The 25,895-nt window shown below is 39.8% G+C and overlaps 1 protein-coding gene across 4 annotated transcripts in view; it reads left to right on the top strand.

The window, feature by feature from the left end:
• The window catches only part of USO1 (USO1 vesicle transport factor), a 98,368-nt gene that overhangs the window by 38,134 nt on the left and 34,339 nt on the right, over positions 1-25,895 (top strand). For all 4 annotated transcript variants that reach the window (XM_043969756.1, XM_043969754.1, XM_043969755.1 and 1 more), the window contains 6 exons: positions 3,453-3,553; positions 13,621-13,723; positions 13,868-13,923; positions 15,984-16,104; positions 17,728-17,906; positions 23,074-23,214. In XM_043969756.1, the coding sequence (XP_043825691.1) occupies positions 3,453-3,553; positions 13,621-13,723; positions 13,868-13,923; positions 15,984-16,104; positions 17,728-17,906; positions 23,074-23,214 (701 nt within the window). The remainder of the gene's footprint in view (positions 1-3,452; positions 3,554-13,620; positions 13,724-13,867; positions 13,924-15,983; positions 16,105-17,727; positions 17,907-23,073; positions 23,215-25,895) is intronic.

The raw sequence follows: 25,895 nt of genomic DNA, 5'->3' as shown, positions 1-25,895 counted from the left end.
AGCCTTTCCTTAGTCATTGGCTCTTTACCTGCTGCCTATAGACATACTCAGAGTTATCAGTATTTATTAAGCAACCACCACGTGCTGGGCCCTGTGCCCGAGCAGTGGGTATACAAAGAAAGACAAAAGACAGTCCCTCCCCTCTAGAAGTTCCCAGTCTGATGAGGGAGACTGATGGGATAAATCTCTGAGGTCTTTATTGCTAAGGCATGTTGTCTCTGACACCTGGCCAGAGCATTGGACACTGCTGACCAATGCGCCACGCCTCCCCTCCCATTCCCCCCCCCCCCCTTTTCCAGAGACTCTTTTCTTGGATCTTTGTGATCCCTTTCACTCTGGACTCTGGTCATTTCATTTGTGTGGGAAGCTTTTTGGTACGGAAGCGTCGTGGGTTTGGATCCGTAGCCTACATGTAAGGCATGCCTAAGGGCACTGATAGAACTGGCTCATGCCTATAGAAGTCATGTGTCTTAGAGGTGATACTTCAACCTAGGTTTTCATACATGCAGCCAGCGAGCCGTGCTTCCTTCTCTGTGTGTCATGTCACAGCTAAGCCTTCACATGGAACTTCTCTACCCCACCTGGACATGAGTTACTAATGGCATTTAATCTTCTTACTAATAACTTTGGTTACATCTTACCTCTTAATTCTTGCTTTGTGTTTTAAAGCATTTGAATTCTAAACCACTAACTGTCATTCCTGCTGTGTGGAAGATTTAATGATCACAAACTCTAAATCACTGTTATGAGTGTCATAGAATGAGCAGAGGAGTAAACTGGGCAACTTCCCAGCCATTCAGTAGATATATCGAATCACCAGTATTCAGAAGCAAATTTAAAAATACATCAAAATCAACAATAGGGGGCAGCTAGGTGGCCCAGTGGATAGAGTACCCACACTGCAGTCAGGAAGACCTGAGGTCAAATTTGTCCTCAGACATTTAACTAGCTGTGTGCCCATGGACAAGTCACTTAACCCCAGTTGCCTCCCAAAAAAACACCATTCTTGGGTTACCCACTCTTTTGGATCACATGTTCCTCAGACCCCTTATATTAGTCTGAACAACGGAACAGAGAATAACATTGTATTTTTAAACTTTTCTAGTGTTTAGAAGAAAAGTTAATGTTTTGTTTTTGAGGAGGGGATTTTAAGAGGTTTTCAAAAAGTTGGCCTTGGTAAGGAATTTGACCTTGGCAAGGAATTTTATAGATTATTTTTGAATTAAAGATTTTTAAGCACATTTATGATGGTGGATTATTTTATTTCATTTTGGTGCTCAGTTTTTAAGTTTCTAGAGAACAAAGATAAGCATTGTGTTTATTTAGATGCTAAATGAACAATACAAGGCAATGCTCAGCTAATATGGTTTTCTTGGTGTGTTTTTTCTTGACTATTCTTTTAGAAGAACCTATTTTGTCATCACTGACATAATTGTTTTCCCTATTTTGGCCATGTTTGTTCATTTACACCCCCTGCTAATATTAAATGTCACACATGAGGGGAAACTCCCAATATAATCTTAGACCAAATGTCAGATTGAAAAAATGGGATCAAATATGTGGGTTTTGATAATATTTATTTTTCATTCTTATTCTAAGACTTCTCTAGTGAATTGAATTAAAATGACCATTTTCAGTAATTCTAAGAATTTTTTACATCTTTGGAGAAACAGTTGCTCAAAGAAAACAAAAAAGTTAAATGTAATATTCTTAAATGATAATGCTAGAGGATGAGTACTGTAAAATATTCTTTTGAAGAAGTTAATTAACAATTGATAGATAACTTTTATTTCCAGAATTGAAGTCAACAAGAATTCAAGTGCTTACTATATTCCAGGTAATGTGACAAGCACTGGGAATACAAAGAAAGGAAAAAGACAGTTGTAGTCACTCGAGGAGAGTACATTTAAGGGTAGAGACGTGTCTAGCCTAGGTAGCTCTAAAATATAGTGTCCATAGAGTAGATGGGAAGCCCTCTGAAGAGGGAGGATTAACATGTTGGGGCACCTAGAAAGGCCACCTAGAGTAGGTGAGATCTGAAGTTTTTGGTTTTGCTTTTGGTTTCTTTGCAGGGCAGTGAGGGTTAAGTGACTTGCCCAGGGTCACACAGCTAACGAGTGTCAAGTGTCTGAGGCTGGATTTGAACTCAGGTCCTCCTGAATCCAGGGCTGGTGCTTCATCCAGTGCGCCACCTAACTGCAGCTGAGATTTGAACTCTATCTTGAAAGAAATTAGGGAAACTAAAAGGTAGAAGTGAGGGGGCTACATGTTTACTTTAACACTTGGATATTTAATTCCTGAGCTGTTAAGAGGCATATCCAATCATTAACAGTAGTCTTAACTTTATTTTTTGTTTTTGTTTTGTTTTGTTTTGTTTTGTTTTGTTTTGTTTTGTTTTGTTTTGTTTTGTTTTTTAGTGAGGCAATTGGGGTTAAGTGACTTGCCCAGGGTCACACATCTAGTAAGTGTTAAGTGTCTGAGGTCGGATTTGAACTCAGGTACTCCTGACTCCAGGGCCGGTGCTTTATCCACTGCGCCACCTAGCTGCCCCAGTAGTCTTAACTTTAAAATAATGTATTTTTATTTTAAAATGTTTAGTGCTTTTTTTGTTTTTTTTGTATTATCCTCATTTCCATATATATATATATCTCCCCCCTTTCCTGCTGACCTCCACTTGACTTAACCTTGTAAAAAAGGTTAAAAAACCAAGGGGAAAAAAAGCCTCAATCCATTCTGACAGGATATGCAGTGGCCTATCACCATTTTCCACTTCTGCACACAAGGGCAGAGGTGTTCCTTTCTCCTTTGGGGTCGTTTGTTGGTTAAAATTAGACAGCATTCTTCAAGGTTTGGTTTGGTTTTGTTTTTTCAGTTTTTGTATTGTTATAGTCATTGTGTATATTTGTTTTCTGGATCAGTTTACTTTATTCTGCCCTTGGTTTATATTGTGCATTGGTTCAATTCCCATGTTTCTTTGAGGTCTTCATATTGGTTTCTTACAGCATAGTGATGTTCCCTCCATATTCGTGTTTGTATAGTCACTGCCTAGTCAGTGGGCATCTAGCTTTGCTACTATAAAAATCTGCTCTAAAAATGTTTTGATGTGTATGGAGCCCTTTGTCATTTTTATATCTCTGGGGTATGTACTTAGATAGTAAGTTAGGTAGTCTCTGGGTCGAAGGGTATGGACCTAAAATGTGTTTTCCTAGAAGGGGGAAATGTTGATTTAAGGAGACCTGAAGATTGAATATGGAATGAAAATTTAAATAAAAGTTTTCAGTGCTTCTGGAAGTACTGTAAAGCCTAGACTCTTATTGATGGAATGATACCTTTCATAACTGTAATATCAAATGTATTAATTACTTTAATTGCTGAATGAAAATAAATAAATAAAAGGAAGCTTCAAAATAATTTGGCACCATTCTGAAGTATTTTATATTTGAATGTTACAGAAGACAATTCTTCAAAACAGAGTGATGATTTGGGAGGCCAATTTACAGAAATTTTCATTAAACAGCAAGAAAATATCACACTTCTTTTGTCCCTCTTAGAGGTGAGTAGAACACCTTATGTACTTTGGTTTTGCGAATTTAGAAGCAGTGTCATTTGGTTCTTCCACTTTTAACATTTTTTTCATTGTCCGTGATGCCACTAAGCGTAATGTAGTTTTTCTGTTTCTCTCTCGTCTGTCAGTTTTGATGATTGCATTGTTTGAGATCATTGTTGCGAGCCATGAATGTGGCACCCTCTGTGTGATCATGGTCAAACGTTTAGTCTTCCTTGAACCTCCATTTCTTCATCTATAAAAACAAGAGGGTTCGACTAGATGGTTCCTGGGGGTCCTTCCAGCCGTAGCTGTGATCTTTTTGTCTTAATAATCGCTTTTTAGAGCCACATGAAGCATAACCCTGTTCTATACTTTCATTTCTGCATATTTTAAATGTTTCTTGATAACAGCAAATGACTATATTTGTTTTCTCATTCATTCTTCTATTTGTCTTTTATTGGAAATTTAACCCATTGACATTATCATTGTTTGTCTTCCATGAACAGCTTTAATGAGTATGTATATTTAAGTTTATCTCCTCTCTATGTTAGTGCTTAGTCTCTATTCTTTATTGCTTATACACATCTCAATCTAAACCTGGTCTCCCCCATCTCTTCCTGTTGCCTTTTCTGATCCCAGACTATTGGAGTTTACCTGTATTATTTTCTGCTTCTTGTGTTTCACAATAATAATAATACTAGATGACATTTATATAGCCCTAACTATGTACCAGGCCCTATGCTAAGTGCTTTACAAATATTGTTTCATTTGGTCCTCACAGCAAGCCTGGGAGTTAGGTGCTATTATTGTCCCCAGTTTACAGTTGAGGAAACTGAGCCAAAGAGAGATTAAGTGACTTCCCCAGGGTCACAGAGCTGGTAAGTGTCTGAAGCAGGATAGAATTCTGTTCCCAATCATACCTGGCTTCCCCTTGCTGCTCCGCTCCCTCTCCATTCTTCCACTCCTTTATTTCCTACTCCTAGTTTTCTTTAGGATTTGTTCCCGGACATGGTGGTTGTAGAGAAAGAAAGGGAGGTATTTCACAAATCTAGTCTCAGGCTCCAGATCTGCCTACAAATGTGCCCATGTAGCCCTTATTTTATTGGCTTTCCTTCTTCTAGAGAAGGCCCCATCTATACTTCTACTTCCTCTTCTTCTTTTTATTTTTTAAAGTGAGGCAATTGGGGTTAAGTGACTTGCCCAGGGACACACAGCTAGGAAGTGTCAAGTGTTTGAGGCCGGAGTGAGGCTTTTTTTTTTCCTTCTTTCACTTCTTAATGCTGAGGTCTAGCTTCTGACCTCATTCAATGAAAACTGCTCTCTCCAGAGTTATCAGTGATCTCTCTCTCTCTCTCTCTCTTTTTTTTTTTTTTTTTGGTGAGGCAATTGGGGTTAAGTGACTTGCCCAGAGTCACACAGCTAGTAAGTGTCAAGTGTCTGAGGCCAGATTTGAACTCAGGTCCTCCTGACTCCAGGGCCGGTACTCTATCCACTGTGCCACCTAGCTGCCCCCAGCTCATTTTACAGATGAGGAAACTAAAGCAAACAGGGTTATTAAATGACTTGCTCAGGGTCACACAGCTAGTAAGCGTCTGAGGCTGGATTCGAACTCAGATCTTCTTGACATCTTGCTCTGTCCACCGTGTTACCTGGCAGCCCCAGTACTTTGCCATTCCACTGCTTTGCTGCATCTGCTGTATTGAATTACAACACAAAGAACTATGTATTTTGGACCCACTAAAATAATTAGATTGTGAGCTCCTTGAGGGCAGATACTCCTGAATTCAGGGCTGGTGCTTTATTCTCTGTGCCACCTAGCTGCCCCGCTCAGTGATCTCTTAATTGTGTCATGAGTAACATCCAGCAAAAGGTACACTGAGATGTTTTCTTCTGAGCAGTATAATAGTTAATTAGTAGGGGTACTACCTCTTAATAACCAGGTCTGATGACTTGCCTCAGTTTAACCAAAGTCAAAGAATTGAAGGTGCAGCACCTTTTTCTAAGTATAGAACAAAGAACAAAACAGAGGAAATCACAAGTTATGGGCTTGGCAACATCATGGGGGTGAGGAATCACGATTGGTTACATTAAAGGAAAGGGTTTACTTAACACACACACACACACACACACACACATATGATTAGGACCACTCTTCTCCATCTTAGAAAAATGCTTTATGGATTTATGGAACCCAGCTACATCTCAAGGCCATTGCTAGTGGACCAGGGGTACCTGACTCACTGGTGCCTGGGAATGAGGTCAGACCACTTTTAATTGGGCAGGGATGGGGCCAGGATGGAGCATGGTCAGCTTCTCCACTTTCAGGGATAGCACACGTATGACATGGGGTTTCTCTGGAGTTGCAGTTATGAGGGGTGACAAGTTCCTTGGCACAAAACAATTTGCAAACGATGCTAGGATAACAGTTCCCAGAACATTGAAGCAGTTAGAGCTCCCTTCTCCCTTCTTCCTCATCTTACAACACTCAGACATTTTCCCTCATCTCTTTCACCCATGTCTTGTATGAAGAGTTGGCTCCTCTTGCTAAGGCTAACGCTTCTTCATCCACCCTTGATGCCCTCTGCTCCAGTAGGTTGTCTCTCCTGTCATCCCTACTCTCTCCCTAGCAGAGTGAAATAAATGTAAAATACAGGATCGATATTGAATTTTTGCAGTTGTCACATTTCATGGCCTTTTCTCATTCCTCACCCTTCTTAGAGAGGTCAGACCTTTGTTTGATGCTGTCCTGCAGCTTTGGTCATGCACACTCTCTTCTTAGGTTTTTGTGATGATTGTGTTGTTGCTCAGTTGTTTCAGTCACATCTGACTCATGACTTCATTTGGGGTTTTCTCGGCAGAGATATTGGAGTGGTTTGCCATTTGCTTCTCCACTTCATCTTACAGAGCAGGAAACTGAGGCAAACAGGGATTAGAAGTGACTTCCCCAGGGTCACACAGTTCGTAGTGTCTGAGGGCAGATTTGAACTCAGGAAGGTGAGTCTTCCTGACTTCAGACTTGGCACTCTGTTGCACCTCTGATTCTTCTCCTATATATCCAGCCATATTATCTCCCCTGACTCCAGTTCCACATTGCCATCTGTCCTTTGCACATCTTAAATTGGATGCCTCCCCCAAATCTTAATCCCTCCAATGTCCATATCACCATTGAGGGCACCACAGCCTTCCCGGTCACTCAGATTTGCAGTCCCTTTGTCATCCCCGACTTGTTACTTTTACTCACTCCATGTGTCCAGTCCCGCAGCTAATTTTGTCTTTTCTACCTCTAGAGCATTTATTGTCTCTGTTGGCTTCTCTTCAGTCGTACAGACTGTTAGTAGTTTTTCATCATTTTATCCCTCTTGGACCCTTAGTGTAGCTTCTTGGTTGGTATCACTGCTCTAAGGCTCTCCGCACTCCAGTCCAACCTCCACTCAGCTTCCAGTTGCTTTGCTAAAGCCTCAGAAACCCTCGTGACTTCTCTGTCACCTCCAGGATCAAATATGAATCCTTTGTTTGGCCTATCACACCTTTGCGATTTTCCAGTCTTCCATCCCTCGCTTCCCTCCACATACTCTGATCCAGCTGCACTGGCCAACTTGCTGTTTCTCTACGTACCATGCATTTGAACTAGCTCCCATCTCCACAGACTCAGACCTAGAATTTCTTACTGTTTGATTTCTAGGTTCCCTGGCTCTCTCTTCAAGACTCAGCTCAAAACGGATCTCCCCTCTGGCCTCCCCATTCCTACCTGCTAGTAACTTTTCTCTGACAATACCTTCTTTTTATGCCATTTGGATTTTATTTGTATGTTATCTCCTCCATTGGACTGTAAGCATTTACTAAGTGCTTACATGCCAGGCACTGTGCTGTGTTGCCAGTACAGAGAGAGGCAAAAGATAGTCCCTGCTCTCTAAGATCTCGCAATCTTTTTTTTTTTTAATAATAAACATTTTTTATTTATAGTTTTGTGTTTGAAATTTTATCCCTCCTTTTCTCCCTCCCCTGGCCACTCCCTGAGGCAGTAAGCAGGTATGGGTTATACATGTGCAGTTACATAAAGCATTACCATATTAGTCATTTTGTACAAGAAAACTTGAATAAAAGAAAAAGAAATGAAAGAAAGTGAAGAATAGCATCCTTCAGTCTGTGTTCAATCAATATCAGTTCTTTCTTTGGAGGTAGATAGTCTGCTTCATCATTAGTCCTTTGGGATTGTCTTGGATCATTGTGGTTTTTGCTGAGAATAGTTGTCATTCACAGTTCTTCATCAAATAGTATTGCTGTCTGTGTGCATGACGTTCTCTTGGTTTTTTGGAGCTCCTTTGAAGCAGGAGCCATGTGTTTGTTTTTCCTTGTATCCCCAGCACTTAGCACATAGTGCTTAATAAAGCATCATTGACTTAATGATTCATTTTGGGGTTCTTTGGAAGGAATCCTTCAAATTCTTCTTATTTCCTGAACATCTTAATATTTATTTTTTTATTTGTGTTTGGGCTCAACATTTCAGGCTATGTATTTTGGGGTGCCTGCCAGTGGACAATTATCTATGTGGTTTTGAACATAATGTTTTTCTAGAAAAAGCTATAACCCTAAGATGATCTTTGGTATCCCATCTTCATGTTTGGTGTTTTCACATAGTACTTGCATATAATCTTTGAATCTTGGTCTTTTTAAAGGGGAAAAAATGGTTTGATTAGTTTGCTTTCACTATGATTACATTCCAATTCTTTTTTCTTTTGCAAAGAATCTACTAACATAGCAAATGTTTCTGCCTTTGGTTTTTATTGTTCTCCTCTATGGTTAGACTTGCTGATTTCTTCCTTGAGAACTCATTTCTTTCCTATTTTGACTTGTATCCTTATGAGCCATTCTTGAGGTTCTTGGTGTTATTCCATTCTTTTAGTGAGTCTTTCATAATTTGTTTTGACTCATACACTATGACCAGGTGGGATTTATACCAGGAATGCAGGGCTGCTTCAAAATTAGGATAACTACCAGCATAAATTGACCATATCAATAACAAAACCAAAAATCATATGATTATATCAATAACTGTAGAAAAAGCTTTTGATATAACTCAGTACCCATTCCTCTTAAAAACATTAAAAAACACAGGAGTAAAGGGAGTCTTTCTTAAAATAAGTAGTATCTTATCTAAAAACAAGAGTAAGCATTATCTGTAATGGGAATAAACTTGAAGCCTTCTCACTAAGATGAGGGGTAGAATAAGGATGTCCATTATCATCATTATTATTCAATATTGTGTTAGAAATACTAACTATAGCAATTAGAACACAAAGAAATTGGGGGCAGCTAGGTGGTGCAGCGGATAAAGCACTGGCCCTGGAGTCAGGAGGACTTGAGTTCAAATCTAGCCTCCGACACTTGACACTTACAAGCTGTGTGACCCTAGGCAAGTCACTTAACCCCCATTGTTCCACAAAAACAAACAAACAAACAAAAAACTAAAAAAAGAAAAGAAAAGAACACAAAGAAATTGACAGAATAAGAATAGGCAGTGAGAAAACAAAACTCACTCTTTGCTGATCAACTGATATACTTAGAGAATCCTGGGGAATCAACTAAAAAAGTAGTTGAAACAAATGAACAACTTTAGCAAAATTGTAGGATATGAAGTAAACTCATCAGCAATTCTATACATTACCAACAAAAACCAAGCAGAAAGAGGTAGAGAAATTCCATTTAAAATAACTGAAGACAGAGTCTACCTGCCAAGGCAAACCTGGAAACTATATGAACACAATTACCAAACGCCTTTCACATAAATAAAGACAGATCTACACAACTGGAGAAATATCAACTGCTCCTGGTTAGACTAAGCCAATATAATAAAAATGACCTTTCGACACAGATTAACTTACCTATTCAGTGCTGTACTATTTGAACTGCCAAAGAATTATTTTTATTCCAAAGGTTATCTGGAAGACCAACAGGTCAAAAATATCAAGGGAATCAGTTGTTTTTTAAGTGTAGAAAGGCCATCTAGCACTACTAGATTTCAGACTTACAAAGTGGTAATCATGAAAACAGTCTGGTACTGGCTAAGAAATAGAGTGGTAGTGGATCAGTGGAATAAATCAGGTACACCATACACAGTAGTAAAAGACCAGAGTAATCTAGTATTTGATAAATTCAAATATCCAAGCTTCTGGAGGCAAGGACTCACCATTTGACCAAAATTGCTGGGAAAATCATAAACCAACATTTCACACCATATACTAAGCTATGGTCAACATTGGTACATGATTTAGATGTAAATGATGATATAAGAAAGTTGGGGGAACATGAAAAATTTTACCTGTCAGATCTATGGTTAAAGGGAAGGGTTTATGACCAGATGAAATAGGATCATGGTAAGTAAAATGCATAATTTGGGGGGAGGGCAGGGCAATGAGGGTTAAGTCACTTGCTCAGGGTCACACAGCTAGTAAGTGTCAAGTGTCTGAAGCCATATTTGAACTCAGGTCCTCCTAAATCGAGGGCTGGTGCTCTATCCACTTTGCCACCTAGCAGTCCCCCATAATTTTGATTACATTAAATTAAGAAGCTTTTGCACAAACAAAACCAAATACAACCAAAATTAGAAGGAAAGTAGGGGAAATTTTACAGCAGGTTTCTCTGATAAAGGCCCCCTTTCTCAAATATATAGGGAACTGAGCCAAATTTATAAAAATAAGAGCCAATTCCCAATTAATCAATGGTCAACAGATATAAACTGCAGATTTCAGAAGTCAGAGCTATCGATAGTCATTAAAAAATGCTCTAGGGGCAGCTAGGTGGCATAGTGGATAAAGCACTGGCCCTGGAGTCAGGAGGACCTGAGTTCAAATCTGGCCTCAGACACTTGACACTTAATAACTGTGTGACCCTGGACAAGTCACTTAACCCTCATTGCCCTGCAAAACAAAACAAAACAAAACAAAAAACCAAAAAACCAACAAAAAAAATTCCCTCTGTAGAGGTAGATAACATTTTTCAATTGTCATGGATCATTGTACTTATTAAAGTAGCTGAATCTGTGAAAAACTTTGTTGATTAACCTTACAGTATTGCTGTTACTGTGTGCAATGTTCTAGGTTCTGTTCACTTCACTTTGCATCAGTTCATAATATGTCTTTCGATATGTCTGTTCGATAATATGTCCTTTCATGTCTTACAGTACAATGGTATTCTATCACAATCATATATCACAACTTGTTGTACCATTTCCCGTGTGATGGGCATCCCCTCAATTTCCAATTCTTTACCATCACAGAAAGAGTTGCTATAAAGATTTCTGTATATATAGGTCCTTTGGTTTTTCTTTGATCTCTGGGACACAGACATTTGCCAGGTTGAAGGGTATTAGAGTTTTATGGACCTTTGAACATGGTTCCAAATCGTTCTCCAGAACAGTCAAACTACTTCACAATTTGACCAACAGTACATTAGTGTCCCTACTTTTCTACATCCCCTCCACCACACCATTTTCCTTTTCTGTCAAGTTAGCCAACCTGAAGGGTTCCCTTAATTTCCATTTCTTTAATTAGTAGCGATCTAGAGCATTTGGGGGGGGGGATGGAGAATGAAGGTTGTGACTTGCCCAGGTTCACAGGGCAATCCAGGGCCAGTGCTTTATTCACTGCACCACCTGGCTGCCCCCTACAGGGAATTGATGAACAGATTGGAGCCTATTTGTAAAATTTTATTCCTTTTCTTGTTTTTTGTTTTTTTGTTTTTGCTTTTGTAAAACGGCTGATATGGAAATCGGTTTCACACGACTTCATGTATAAAATTGACATATTGTTTGCCTTCTCAGTGAGTAGGGATGGAAAGGGGGAGAGAATTTGGAATTCAAAAAAGAATGCTATAAACAAATGAAGGATTTTAGAAGGCAAAAAAGGAATTTGTTATGAGTTCATCTTCACCAGGGGGTTTAAATTTGTTTTCTTTTGTTTGAAAGTTCTTAAAGGACTTTTTCATTGTGAGGGATCTTTTCTTTAAATGCTTCACACCCCTTCTAGAGTAAGCTTTTGTGTCACTCACTGCTGATTTTTCTTTTTTTCTTTTATTTCTTTTTATTTGCGGGGCAGTGAGGGTTAAGTGACTTGCCAAGGGTCACACAGCTAATAAGTATCAAATGTTTGATGTCAGATTTGAACTCAGGTCCTCCTGAATCCAGGGCCGGTGCTTTATCCAGTGTGCCACCTAGCTGCCCCCTGATTTTTCTTTTTAAAAGTGTGTTGAGGCAGCTAGATGGTGCAGTGGATAAAGCACCGGCCTTGAATTCAGGAGGACCTGAGTTCAAAAGTTCAAATCCAGCCTCAGACACTTGACACATACTAGCTGTGTGACCTTGGGCAAGTCACTTAACCCTAATTGCCCAGCAAAACAACAACTCCCCCCCCCCCAAAAAAAAAGTGTGTTGATATCTTTTTTTGGGGGGGGGTGAGGCAATCGGGGTTAGGTCACACAGCTAGTAAGTGTCAAGTGAAATATCTTTTATATCATCTTCATTTCCCAATACATTTCTACTCCCCAACTCATAAAGCCATCCCTTAATAACAAAGAATAAAATAAGGGCTGTTGTCTGGGGAGGAGAATGAAGTGGTTCAGCAGAACTAACGAGTCCATCAGCCAGGTCCAGGAATATATGTGGTGTTCTACAGCTGTAGTTTGCCATGTTGTCAAAGAAGGAAAGGGATTGCATTGAAATACTTCTCTTCCTGGTCAGTATAATTTATTACATGCATCATTTACTTTGGATTGTTCTTATTCTTTAAATTTCCTTTGTTGTCACACATTTTGTTATTTTTGTTCTTTTTAAAAAGCAAGACAGGATGCTTTGCTTTTTTTAAGAGTTAATAACACATTATTAATAACTTTCTGGATATTGTCTCACTAAACATTATTAAATTTTTATCAGAAATAAATACAAAATAAAACCAGCATTTTTGTGTACAAAGTAGATAATGAGATTGTACATGAAACCATAAATAGTTTGAATTTTCTTTTAAGTACAATAAATTCAGTTACTCTCAAAGCTGTCCTCCTGTTTCCTTCCAAGATTATTACTGTTTACTTCTGTGCATTTTGCTTGTTTCTTCCTATTTAGCTTTGCATCAGTTCATATGAATTTTTTGTTTCTCTGTGGTCTTTGTATTTCTAGTTTCTTAGAGCACAGTAACATTGTTACATTGGGTACCACAGTATGCTTAACCGTTCCCCAGTTAATGGGTATCTACTTTGTTTCTGATTCTTTGCTACCACAAAAAAAAAGCCTTTTACCATTTTTTTGCTGTATATTCGCCCTTTCTTTCTGTTTGATTTCCTCACTGTGATGATCCCTGATGGGGGTCTCAAAGAAGACGGACATCTTAGTCACTGTCTTAGCTTGCTTGTTTTCCAGAAAGGACAGGCCAGTTCATACCATGCCTTGTTCTGCTGTCTTCCCAGAATGTTGGTATCTAAAGGGCAGTGCTTTGTTACTGGTGATAGGAAAGACTTTGTACTCATTACTCCCTCCTGTGGAATAATTTGGCAGAGAGCAGAAAAGAGAACAGGGTAAAGGAAGGTTCAAAAGGGAAAATAGGGGAGACGGAACACTCTCTGGCCTCCTCTCTTTACTCACCATCCAAGAATTCAGCTAGAGATGCTGGAAGTGAAATGATTCATTAGTAAATTACCAGAGATTACGAGCTACTTTGGAAAAGGAAGTAAAACATTGAGAAATGTTGATGTTTTAGATTTTGTGAGATGTTTTCTACATAAATTTAAGTATTATATGAAAGGAAATTATGAAATGTTGTATCGGACAGTAATTTTAAATGTGGACATTTCAAGGCACGTTGAACTTAGGATATACCATTTCTAGAACTATTTTCTGCTATTTAGCTCATTTCTATACTTCTTTTTTGTCTAGTCTAATAAATCACCAGTTGTTTATTGATTTCCATTGCTTTTCAAATTAGTTTTCAAAAATTTGCTCAAAGACATTTTAAGTACTATATTTTGTTATACAAGGATCATTTTAAAACATTTTTTTCTTGTCTAAAATACATTCTGTATTGTAGGAGTTTGATTTCCATGTTCGTTGGCCTGGGGTGAAGCTTCTTACCACACTTTTAAAACAGCAGGGGCCACAAGTGCAGCAGATTATCCTCGTCAGTCCTATGGGTAAGAGACCTGAATAATTTCAGATTATCGAAATGTTTGAAAATGAAGCTGTAAGGGTGGGTTGACTCTTGACACTTTGATTCGCTTTTTAAGATGTAGTTTTTGGACTACACATGTTCATGTCAGATGATTTTCTTTTTCTAGGTGTTTCAAGATTAATGGATTTGCTCGCTGATTCCAGGGAAGTTATACGTAATGATGTAAGTCAACAGGGAGCCAGGAGGCTGAGGCTGTTCTGTTTTCACTTCAAATGCTTTCTTCTGGCCATCCTATAAAAAACAACAGAAGCCTGAAACTGCTTCACTACTTGAGTTTGTAGTTTTCCGTGAATTCGATAGAAGAGAATGATCATCTGGTTGGTTTGGGTTTATTAGTTCCACACAGGACAGCATTTTTTCTTTGCTTCATTTTCATATGGAACATCGTGTTAACCAAAATGTTTTTTGCAATTTAATTCTGTGTAGCACTTCAGCCCCTCTCTGAGAAATAGTGCTAATGTCCATTCCTTTCTCCACAAGTACAGAGCAAGATCCTGTCAGTATGGGGCTTTTGCTCTGATTTAGAGAGCTCTTAGGCTCATGCAGAGTTTGGTATGCCCTAGGTCCAGGCTGAACTTATTCATTAAGACTGCATGTTTTACTGATTTGTTTTTGAACCAACTAAAAAGCGTAATTTGCTTAAAAGAATATTTCCTTTCTATTGTATCTTTGAAGATTGGCATAGAAGACTTGCTACCTTTTATTATATATGTTAAGGTAAAGGCTCTTGAATGGTTTTCTTTGTCATCCTTTGGTATCACCAGATAATGTACATGTTCTCATGCGTGCGTGTGCGTGTATTCATGTGTGTGAGAGAGGCAGAGAGAGAGAAAGAGAGAGACACACACACACAGAATATAAATATATGAATCTTAAAAACCTCAAGGGACTTTAAACTGTCTGGTCCCCACCTGCTTATTTTACAAGTGAGAAAAGTGAGGCCCAGAGAGAGTAAATGACTCAGCTAGTTAATGACCAAGCGGAGATTGGAACAGACTTTCAGAGCTGAAATAACGGACTGCCGTGGCCACCAGCACCTTACTTGATGGCCACCTTTGGCTGAAGTGAAAGGCATCTGGACAATGCCTGAGGCAGTGCATCCTACTTTTCGATATTACTGTTTGTTAGCAAATTTCTCTGTACATTAGATTTAAATTTTCTTGTTTGCATCTTTCACCCATTGCTCCTGTCTCTGCCCTCTGTGACAAAGCAGAAGTTATTTGATGACTCCTCCATGTGAAATCCCTTAAATACTTGAAGATAGTTCTTATGTTTTCCCAATTTTTCTCTTCTATTGATCAAATAATTCCAGTTCCTTCCCTTGCTAGGGTATGAACTTAAGACCCTTTTCTGTCCTGGTGCCCCTCTTCTGGATCTGCTCCAGTTTATTAACATCCTTCCTAAACTGTGCTGAAGACTGTGGTCCGGCTGTGGGCTGACCAGAATCAAGAATAGTGAGCCTGGCACCTGCCTCGTCTTGGGTATCATTATTCCCCAAGAACAGTCAGTCGAAGGTTGCATTGATGCACTTTTCTGGCATGAGTCCCATGCCTCGTTGAGGTTGAAATCCACTAAAACTCTCCCATCTCTTACAAATAAAATGTTCTCTAGCATTTCTACAATCTTTTACCTGTAAAGTTGAGAAGCATACACGTTTAGGAGTATCCCAAGTAAATCTCCTGGCTGTTCAGTGGCCTAGCCTAGCAAGATCTTTTTGAAATCCTGTCATCTATCTGAGCTTTGTGTCAGCACATACTTGATGAACCTGCCATCTGAGCTTGTATCCAAGTCATCGATAAAAATGTTATCCATATGTCACTGGTGCACTCCACAGGAGACTTTCCACATTGACATGCAGTCATTAACAACATCTCATGATGTTGCTTGTACAATAACCACGTGGACAGCTCCTTAATTTCATGTGTAAACGTTTTTTCTGTTAATTCATATAGTTTCAAATAATACATCATGACTATTCATGAAATTACTCATTATTTATCATTTTCTAAATAAGCTATATAAACTTTTAAGGAAAAAAGAAGTCTTGACAACTTCTCTGGGCCTCGGTTTCCTTGTCTGATAAATGAGGATGTGAGACTGAATGATTTCTGAGACACCCTTCTAGCTCTAAAATTGTGTAATGCTATGGTTTTGAGTGGCTCTCATTTTCTATTAATATTTCAAGCCATTAAACATTCTTCCTTTTCCCTCTTCCCCACCAGGGTGTCTTATTACTGCAAGCGTTGACAAGAAGTAATGCAGCAATCCAGAAAATAGTTGCTTTCGAAAATGCTTTTGAGAGGTTACTGGATATCATTACAGAGGAGGGGAACAGTGATGGAGGTATAGTATGAACAAGCTAATCTGAAGTCTTGTCAACCTTTTTAGAATTAGGAAAAAATGCGAGGTGTTTTTGAAATATTAAAAATGAAAAAACCATAAACCCTAGAAGATGAATGTATGGACTTTAAAGTCATTCCAGAAGCCAGGCTCTGCACCTCCTATTTTAATATAAAATGCTATCCTTTGCAGAAAGGTATGTTGACTGTTTTACTTGAGGCTGGTGGACAGAGGCTGAAAAAAGTGAAAGGCAAAGAGGTGATATGTTAACGAACAGGGTATTCAGTAATAAAAGTGCAGTATGTAGTAACAGCAGCTAGGGAGCTCCGTGGAGAGAGCACTGGGAGTCAGGAAGACCCGAGTTCAAATCTGGTCTCAGACACTTACTAGTTCTGTGACCATGGGCAAGTCATTTAACGCTAACTTAACTGGAGAGAAAAATGGCAAACTACTCCAGGAAATGCTGAGAAAACCCCATGAACAGTATTGGCATGATATGGTGCACAGGGTCATGAAGAGTCAGACATGACCGAACAACAAATATCATAACAAAAAGGGTAAAGTCATGGGTGAATGTTTACCATTAGAAGAGAAATTTGGAATAACAAATATTAAAATACAATTATTTTAGTAGTTAGTGTTTCAGAAATAACATTGAGAAAAAACATTCATTTTTGAGAGCTGTATACATCAAAAGGATGGAAATTTATCTATTGCATTTTAGTTCCCAATAATGTAGCATAGAAATTCCAGTTGTATTTCAGATCTGAAATGGCGATGCCCTTTGCTTGCCACTTTCTTTGTCCTTTTAAGTTTGTTATATGATACCAGCCACCTCTCACTTAGCTACAAGTGCAAGAGGAAAACATTTAGGATTTTATTGTGGCCTTACAGGGTTATTTTGGTAGAATTTAATAGTAATAGAAATATTGTATCTTGCTAGTGCCTGCTTGGTATTTGGTTTCCCTGGCTACTTCTAGCCCCGGAAAATCAGGCATGGTTTCTAAGAAGAGGAGGAATTTTCCCCGAGTCTCCAAGGATTGATAGGATGGAAAGGGAAGAACATTACAAACATGGGAGACCACACAAGCAGCGATCTGGAAGTAGCCAAGTACAGGACATGTTAGAATGATTCATTCATTTTGGCTGGAATGTGGTGCTCGTCAAGAGAATTAATAGAGTTAGAACATAGGTTGAAGGCCCATCATAAAATACTTTCAGTGCTCTCCAAAGACTTGATGCTTTCAACAGCATAGCATTACCAAAGGTTTGGAGTCACGGGGGGTTACATGCTCAGACCTGTTTGTAAGATAAGATTACTCCAGCCGCAGCGTGTACATTTCATTGCCCTGTTGAAGACTATGGCAGTAATCCAGGTTAGAGATAACGAGGGCCTGAACTGGGGCTGTGGCTGGAGGAATGGCAAGTGGGGGGTCATTTTGTGAACTGTTGCCAAGTTAGAGCCGATGACAGGTTAGATAGATAGGGAGAGGGAAGAGAAGACTTGGAAGGGGTCACAAACAGAATGATAGTACAGCTATCTGTCTGACTTTTTAATGTTTTATCAGGCAGTAATGCTTTAGAATTTTATTTCAGTCCTTAACTTTGATAAGTTTGTCTTTTCAGGCATAGTAGTTGAAGATTGTCTCCTCCTGCTTCAAAATTTGTTAAAGAACAATAATTCCAATCAGAACTTCTTTAAAGAAGGTTCATATATTCAGCGTATGAAACCTTGGTTTGAGGTTGGTGATGACAATTCCGGCTGGTCTGCACAGAAAGTGACTAATCTTCATCTGATGCTGCAGGTAAAGTGTCCTTTGACACAAATATAGTAGAAACTTTGACAGCTCTTTCAGAATAAAGTATCTAACATGGCTTGCTTGTGGCAATTCCTGGTAGGATTTTTGTTTTAATTTTATAGATAGAACTTCTTGACCCAAGGAAATATCATTGTAAGCCTTTCAAATCGCAGAGTCCAGTGAAGGATTTCTAGTTCCAGCATTTATCTGTTCATGATATTTTATAACTATGCAAACTGATGACATAACATAGTGGAAATCATAAATGTAGAGTAATGTAGTAAGTTTTTCTCTCAGCTATTGGTAATACTTCTCTGAGGCTGGTTCTAGAGATCTAATGGTAGAGCTGATGTTAGAACCCAAGTCTCCTGATTCTCTGTCAGATCAACAAGCACTTATTTAAGTGTTTGTCCCGTATTCTTTCCACTGCACATAGTATCAATTCTGCCAAAGTCCATTGTTGTTTTTTGTGAGGGGAGAGCATATATTTACAAATGGATGATTTTCTCGTTTGGACCATTCAGTTAAATGCCATAAAAATACATTAATTCCATAAAAACCCTTATTATATGTAGTGCATTGTGTGAGGCACTGCAGGTACAAAGGTGAACGACAAGATGTTTCTGATTGATCGCTCTGCCATTCAGCTGTCCAATAGCTCTTCCTGATGTACAAATCCAGCCTCGTTAGCCTATGTTTCAGTCAACTCCAGTGGCATCCTGTTACCTCCAGGATAGAAATCCTGTTTGGCTTTTAAAACCTTTCGTAATCTGGCCCTTCCTTCCTTTCCAATCTTTTTTTTCATCTTATTTCCTTCTACGTACTCTGACTTCTGTGCCATTCCTTACACAAGACATGTCGTCTCCCAGAGCCGTGTATTTTCACTGGTTTTACTAAGTGTATGTTGACGTGTACTTAAATAGCTTTAATAAAGGAAGCGTGTCATAAGTAAACTGGGAAGTGGAGACAAGTGGGAAAGGAAGAGACGGCTTCTGACTAGGAAGAAAATTATTTTAGCAGGTGGCGATGTGGAAGGAGAGGGGGAGGATGTGCCAGGCATGATGGGAAGGGCCAAGCAAATGCACAAAAGCAAGACAGGCTTGGATGGTACTAAGGAATCCATAATAGTCCAGTGTAGCTGAAAGGGTAGAATGTACAAATGATAATGGTTTGAAATAAAACTGAGAATGTAGGTTTGTAACCAGATTACAGAAATCATTGGATAACAAACTAAAGAGTCTGTATTTTTTTCTTTTAAACATTGACGAGTGTGTTATACTAATTAGGAGGCTGTCCAGAGTGTCCAAGTAAGAAGTAATAAAGTTTGGGAGCAGGACAGTCATAATGAGAGGAGATGGATGGAATAATTATGACTGGTAGAACTTTTCTGTCTAATTGGTTATGAGATGGGGGAAAGGAGAGGAAATATGATGCTGTATTTCAAGTTTGTCATCGCGTGGATGTTGGTGCTAGCCACAGAGGAACAGTTAGGAGAAAAATCAGGTCTAGAGTGGAAAAATGAGGTCTGTTTTGGACAAACTTAGTTTAAGTTGTTAGTGCAACAGTCAAATGGAAATGCCTTCCAGGCATTAGAAAACAAGGTAGTGGGTGGAGCTCAGAGGATGATCAAGGCTGAAGGTTTAGATTTGTGAATTTTCTGCATAGAGGTGGTAGCTGAAGCCAGGAATGTTGGGAAGATTACCAGTGACTTGTAGAAAAAGAAGAGATGGCTAAGGACGGAGATATGCTCCTTCAAACTCTTCATTGTGCAGATGACGGAGCTGAGGCTGGGGACCGTGTGACCTGCATAAGTTCACCCATAGCAGGGTGGTCATTCAGACTCACGTGCTCTAACTCCAAGGCAAGGCATTTTCCTGTTACCCCTTTGTTGTTCCTTGAGATCAGGAAGCGTTTGGGAGGGATCTGCAGTTGGGAACTTCTGGACACTGTTCAGGCACGGTGGCTGGTGATCCGTGTCACGGGAAGGAACTTCCAAGCTGAGGTCAGATCCATTTGAGTGTTTGGTGGGAGCTTCTGACTTGACCCTGTATCTGGGAGTTTTGCTGGACGTCCTCGAAGTTCTCTTCTTTTCCAGTTGCATTCTGCCTCACTGTGACTCCCAGGCACTGGCTTCAGCCCTCCCCAGTGTCCGACGTTTGAAGAAAACCACACTATCTCTCTCCCTGTAGCTCTCTTCAGACTCTCACTCTGGCAGCTCTTTTTTGTGAAAAGTTGTGTGGTTTCCAGACCTCCACTGCCTTTTTGTCAGCTTTCCTCTTCCAATGTGATCCACAGTTGTACACAGTAGTTCCCTATTTTTGTGCAGCGGACTCTTGGTCCAGTCCAGGGAACCAGGGACCTCTTCTCAGAATAATGTTTGTTCTTGAATGAAGAAATAAAGTGTGTAAGATCATAAAGGAAATCAATTATATAGAAATATTTTTATAGAACAAGTTTACAACCCCCCTGAAATCTGTCCGGGGGGTCTGCGGACTGCAGGCTAAAAACCCTGTCTCCAGACAGAGGGAATTGCTTCACTTGATCTGGGCACACTGCTTCTGTAAATGCAGCCTAAGGTTGCCTTTGTGCTGCCCTTTTATGTTTATGCATGCACACTTAAGTGTGTCCATGCATGTGCATGTGTCTGTGGTCCTAGTGTCTATTTTGTTCATGTTGCACCTACATCGCTCATAGAGGTCCCAAGATTCTTGAAGATGATGCCTGTGGCACATAGACAAGCGGTTTCCACCAAGCTGGAAAGGTTTGGAATGAGGCTGGTTGACAGTTAATGGAGCGTTTATTATTGACTATAGGCTATCCAGCTAAGGTGTGAAAGGCTTGTCAATAGAAGGCTGCTCATCAGTTGGCCATTTCCCCCCTAGCACACAGAGGGTTTGTTATGTATGTGGGTGACTAGCATAGATGATGAAATCGCGGGTTATCAGAGTGGTGAGACAAGTGTGTTTGTACCCACACACATCTTGGTGCATTTTTCATGTTGTATTATTTCCTCTAGACAACTCTGTCTTTGTATATTTCTGGTGTTTGTCAGTTTGGAGGGTAACAGTGATTTCTCCAAACACTGGACATTAAAGTTGCATCCATTTTTTTTAACCATCACACAGGCCATGATTATAAATATTTGACATAGCCTGTTCTTTCCCCACATTTTTATTTAATTTGTGTTTTATTGGTGTCATTAAGGGGCCAAAGCACATGACCTGGTTCCTAGCTCTCCCACATTACCAGAGCGCTTTCCAGGAAGATGGCACACATTTTCACGGCTACCAGCAGTGTTTTGTATGCCCCTGCTTCCCAGCAGCCTCACTGGTGGTGACTGAGGCTGTCATTTTAACTTTGCCAGGTTAATGGGTGGCTTCGAAATAAGATTTCATAGTTGTTTTGAATTCTTGGTGCATTTGAAAATGTTTTTGAGCTTTTCTTTCCCCCTTACATTATTTTTCTGATTATCCTTTGATTATTGAACATTGCCCTTAGAGATTTATACCTGTCCCCTATTCTGGAAATGAAGCTTTTGTCTTATATATTCTGTATCATTTTCTTCATTTAGTTGCTTTTCTTTTTAGCTTATATAGATTATTTCTAGTTATGCAAAAATCATTTTTTTTATTGTAACGATTGGAATGACGCCACCTGCTGGAGACTTACTGTAGAAGAGTTCCGCCCATGAAACGAAGGTCTTTGAGGGCAAGACCAGGATTCTTTTCTTTGGCGTCAGGAAGTGACGTGGACTAGTGGGAGGAGGAAGGAAGAGACTGGCGCTCGCTCTCGCTCTCTTTCCTTCGGACTCTGGTGGAGAGCGGAGCTAGAAATGTGCTCTCCCTTTAATAGATAGGAATCTAGGCCTTTCTCTCTCTCTTTACCAAATTCTTATTCTCCTTAATAAATGCTTAAAAGTCTAACTCTTGCTAAAGCTTATAATTTATTGGCGACCACTCATTAGATATTTTAGACAGTTTAGCTAGAATTTTAGCCCTTAACATTATATAATTGGACCCCTCAACCTTATTCCAAATAATTTCTTACATTACTTTGAGAGTCAAGAATCCATTTCTTCCTTTGTTTTCAGCTTAATAGCCTTTCCTCTCTTTGAATGTTTAGATAATGTATTTATTATATATTTGTTTATAATTTATTTTATTTTATTTTATTTATATTTAATTTAATATATTTATAATTTATTCATATTTGGAAGTTTGGGGGAATGCGGATGAAAAGTAATACTTAACTCATTTGTGGTCTATTTGTGATCAAAAGACATTTATTTTGCTCCTTGTTACCTAGTTTTCCCAATGGTACTTGAGGAGTTCCCTTCCTTATTATTTAATAGGCATACATGTGTTGGTGTGTTACAATAGAGAGGGCACCGGATCTGGAGGCAGAAGGCCTGGGTTCAGATCATGGTTCTCCTACTTTTTGCCTGTGTGACCTTGGGCAAGTCCCTTTACCTCTCTAGGACTTAGAATTCTCATCCTAAGATGAGGAAGTTGGGATGGATGAGACCCAAGGTGCCCTCAGCTCTAAATCCGTGATTCTTTTATTTTAAGTTAGATCCCTGCTGGTCTTCTTTTCCATTGATTTATCTTTCTGGCTTTATGACCAATACCAGGTGACTTCAGGATTGTCACTTTGTAATACGTTTTAAGGTCTGGAGTACAAATCTTTCATTGACTTTGTTCTTTTTTTTTTTTTTTTTGGTGAGGCAATTGGGGTTAAGTGACTTGCCCAGGGTCACACAGCTAGTAAGTATCAAATGTCTGAAGCCAGATTTGAACTCAGGTCCTCCTAAATCCTGGGCTGGCGCTCTATCCACTGCGCCACCTAGCCGCCCCTGACTTTGTTCTAATACACACTTTGATATCCTTGCCAGTCGACCTTTTAAAATCAGGTTTCATTTTACCCAGCTTTGTAAAGTGACCTGCTAACTATAAATTCAAGTTAATCTATATGTGTATAATATGCACGTAACAAAGACTTGTTGATTGACTCATAATATCGATCAAATAAATGAGCATGATACAGATGCTTGTTAGCTTTACAGTCTTTAATATTTCTCATGATCAGCAAGAAGTGGCTCGCTGTGTGTTTGGGCTTTACTTTATGTTTTCCTCCTATTTTAAAAACAGGGTTTTTTTTTCTTTCTCCTCCTTAGCTTGTCCGTGTGCTGGTGTCACCTACAAACCCTCCAGGTGCTGCCAGCAGCTGCCAGAAGGCCATGTACTTCTGTGGATTGTTGGAACAGCTTTGCATCATCTTAATGGCCACCGGCGTTCCCGCGGATATTCTGACTGAGGTAAAGGAGCTGAAATGTTTGGAGAAAGGCTGTGCCACACGAGTGGGGATGCGGGGCTAGCTGGTCGTTTCACCAACATTTACTGGTCATCTGTTCTGTGAAAGCCACTGTGCTAGAAGTGCCAGGGCATACCACAGAGACTAAAAGAGAGGTCCAGAGCTTAGATTCTTTCAAGAATGATAGATGGCACAGTGAATAGAGCACCAGCCCTGGATTCAGGAGTACCTGAGTTCAAATCCGACCTCAGACACTTAACACTTACTAGCTGTGTGACCCTAGGCAAGTCACTTAACCCCAATTGCCTCACCAAAAAAAAAAAAAAAGAATGATAAGGAGTGAATGTCAATAGCATTAGCACCTGGTAAAATGTGAAGATGCAACAAGAGAGCACGGTTTAGTGGATAGAGCACAGAACCAGGAGGCAGAAGACTTGAGTTCAAATGTGGCCCCAGACACTGCCTGTCTGCCTCAGTTTCCACATCTGTAAGATGGAGGTAATAATAATGCCTACCTTCCTGAGTTGTGAGGGTTGAATAAGATAATGTTTTAAAGGGCTTTGCAGGCCTGAAAACACTATATAAATGCTTTTTTAAAAAATAGTATTTAATATTTTTCCCAATTACATATAAAGATAGTTTTTCAGCATTCATTTGTGTAAGACTTTGAATTCCAAATTTTCGTCCTTCCCTTACCCCTCCCGAAGCCAGCAAGCAGTCTGATATACGTTATACGTTCCAGTTGTGTTAAACATTTTTCCACATTAGTTATCTTATGAGAGAAGAATCAGAACAAAAGGGAGAAGCCACAAGAAAGAAGAAACAAGCAAAAAAAAACCCACCAGTAACAAAAGTGAAAATAGTCTGCTTTGATCTTCATTCAGACTCCACAATTCTTTTTCTGGATGCAGAGAGCGTTTTCCACCTTGAGTCTTTTGGCATTACCTTGGATCATTGTTAAAAGGCTATTTTTCTAAGGTCTTCCTTCTCGGTTTTCATTGCTGGATCATTATTCATATCCTACCCCTATCCCCCCTTGGAGTTCTGTTCTAAGCCCTGTCTTCTCCGGAGGCATCGACTTCCGTAGCTTTAGCTATGATCTCTATGTAGGTGACTCACATGTCTCTATATCCCTTGACCTTCAGCCCCACACCACCAGTTGCCTGTTGGACTTTTCAGACTGGTTGACCTGGAGACATCTCAAATTCATCATGCCCCCAAACTGAACTCATTTCCTATTTCCCCAAACGCTTTCCTCTTAAAAATGTTCCTGTCTCTGTTGAAGGCACTACTGTCTTTGGTCTCCCAGGCTTGTAACCTCAGCATGATCCTCAGCTCCTTACTCTCCCTCACCCCACACACCTAGGCAGTTGAAAACTCTTTTCTGCTTCCACGTTTGCAGAATGCTCTTCCTTCATGCCATCCACACGGCTCTCACCTAGATTATGGCAGCAGCCTCTTCATTGGTCTTAGCCTCATCTCTGCCTGCTGCAGGCCGTCCTGCACACTGCTGCCACTCATTTTCCTCAGGCACCTCCATTGGCTTCCACTGGCTTTACCTCCAAGAGAAAATAGAAACTCCTGTTTGGCTTTTAAACGTCCCGGACAAGTGGCCTCAGCTTATCTTTCCAGCCTCGTTGGGCGTCACTCCCCTTCCTGCACTCTGTGATCCATACAAACTGTTCCTCACAAGGCACTCTGCCGCTCATCTCTGTGAGTGAACTTCTTTCTGTCTCTGCCTCCTAGTCCTTCTCTTCTTTTAGGACACAGCTCAGGTTCCCCACTGCGACCACCTTTTCTGTGATGATGACTGTATTTTTTATTCCCTTTAGGCAGAATATATTTACATATGGGCTTTTAGCCCATCCCATTAGATTATAAGCATTGTTCCATTCTTTGAATTTGTAGCCCCATTGCCTAGTATGGTGCTTGCCCTGCAGGTACTTATTGAATATTTATTGATAATTAGTTTAGGGGGCAGCTAGGCGGTGCAGTGGATAAAGCACTGGCCCTGGGTTCAGGAGGACCTGAGTTCAAATCCAGCCTCTGACACTTGACGTTTACTAGCTGTGTGACCCTGGGCAAGTTTAGAGCAAGGTTCTTAACATTTGTATATGTGTCCTGACTCCTATGGACTACTTGGAACAGTATTTTTATTTATTTATTTATTTATTTATTTTGGTGAGGCAGTTGGGGTTAAGTGACTTGCCCAGGGTCACACAGCTAGTAAGTGTCAAGTGACTGAGGCTGGCTTTGAACTCAGGTCCTCCTGACTCCAGGGCCGGTGTTCTATCCACTGCGCCACCTAGCTGCCCCGGAACAGTATTTTTAAGTGCATAAAATAAAATCTATAGGATTACAAAAGAAACCCATTTTATTGAAATAGTTATAGCATATGGTTTAAAAACCATATGTTCTTGGGGGCAGCTAGATGGTGCAGTGGTTAAAGCGTTGGCCCTGGATCCAGGGGGACCTGAGTTCAAATCTGGCCTCAGACACTTAACACTTACTAGCTGTGTGACCCTGGGCAAGTCATTTAACCCCCATTGCCTCACTAAAAACAAACAAACAAACAAACAAAAAAACCCATATGTTCTTAACCCCAGATTAAGAACCTCTCTTTTTTTTTTTTTTAGTGAGGCAATTGGGGTTAAGTGACTTGCCCAGGGTCACACAGCTAGTAAG

This window comes from Dromiciops gliroides, chromosome 6 (assembly GCF_019393635.1).
Source record: "Dromiciops gliroides isolate mDroGli1 chromosome 6, mDroGli1.pri, whole genome shotgun sequence".
Lineage (NCBI taxonomy): Eukaryota > Metazoa > Chordata > Mammalia > Microbiotheria > Microbiotheriidae > Dromiciops > Dromiciops gliroides.
Note: the sequence above shows the minus strand (reverse complement) of the source record. Positions and strands in the feature narration are given on the sequence as shown.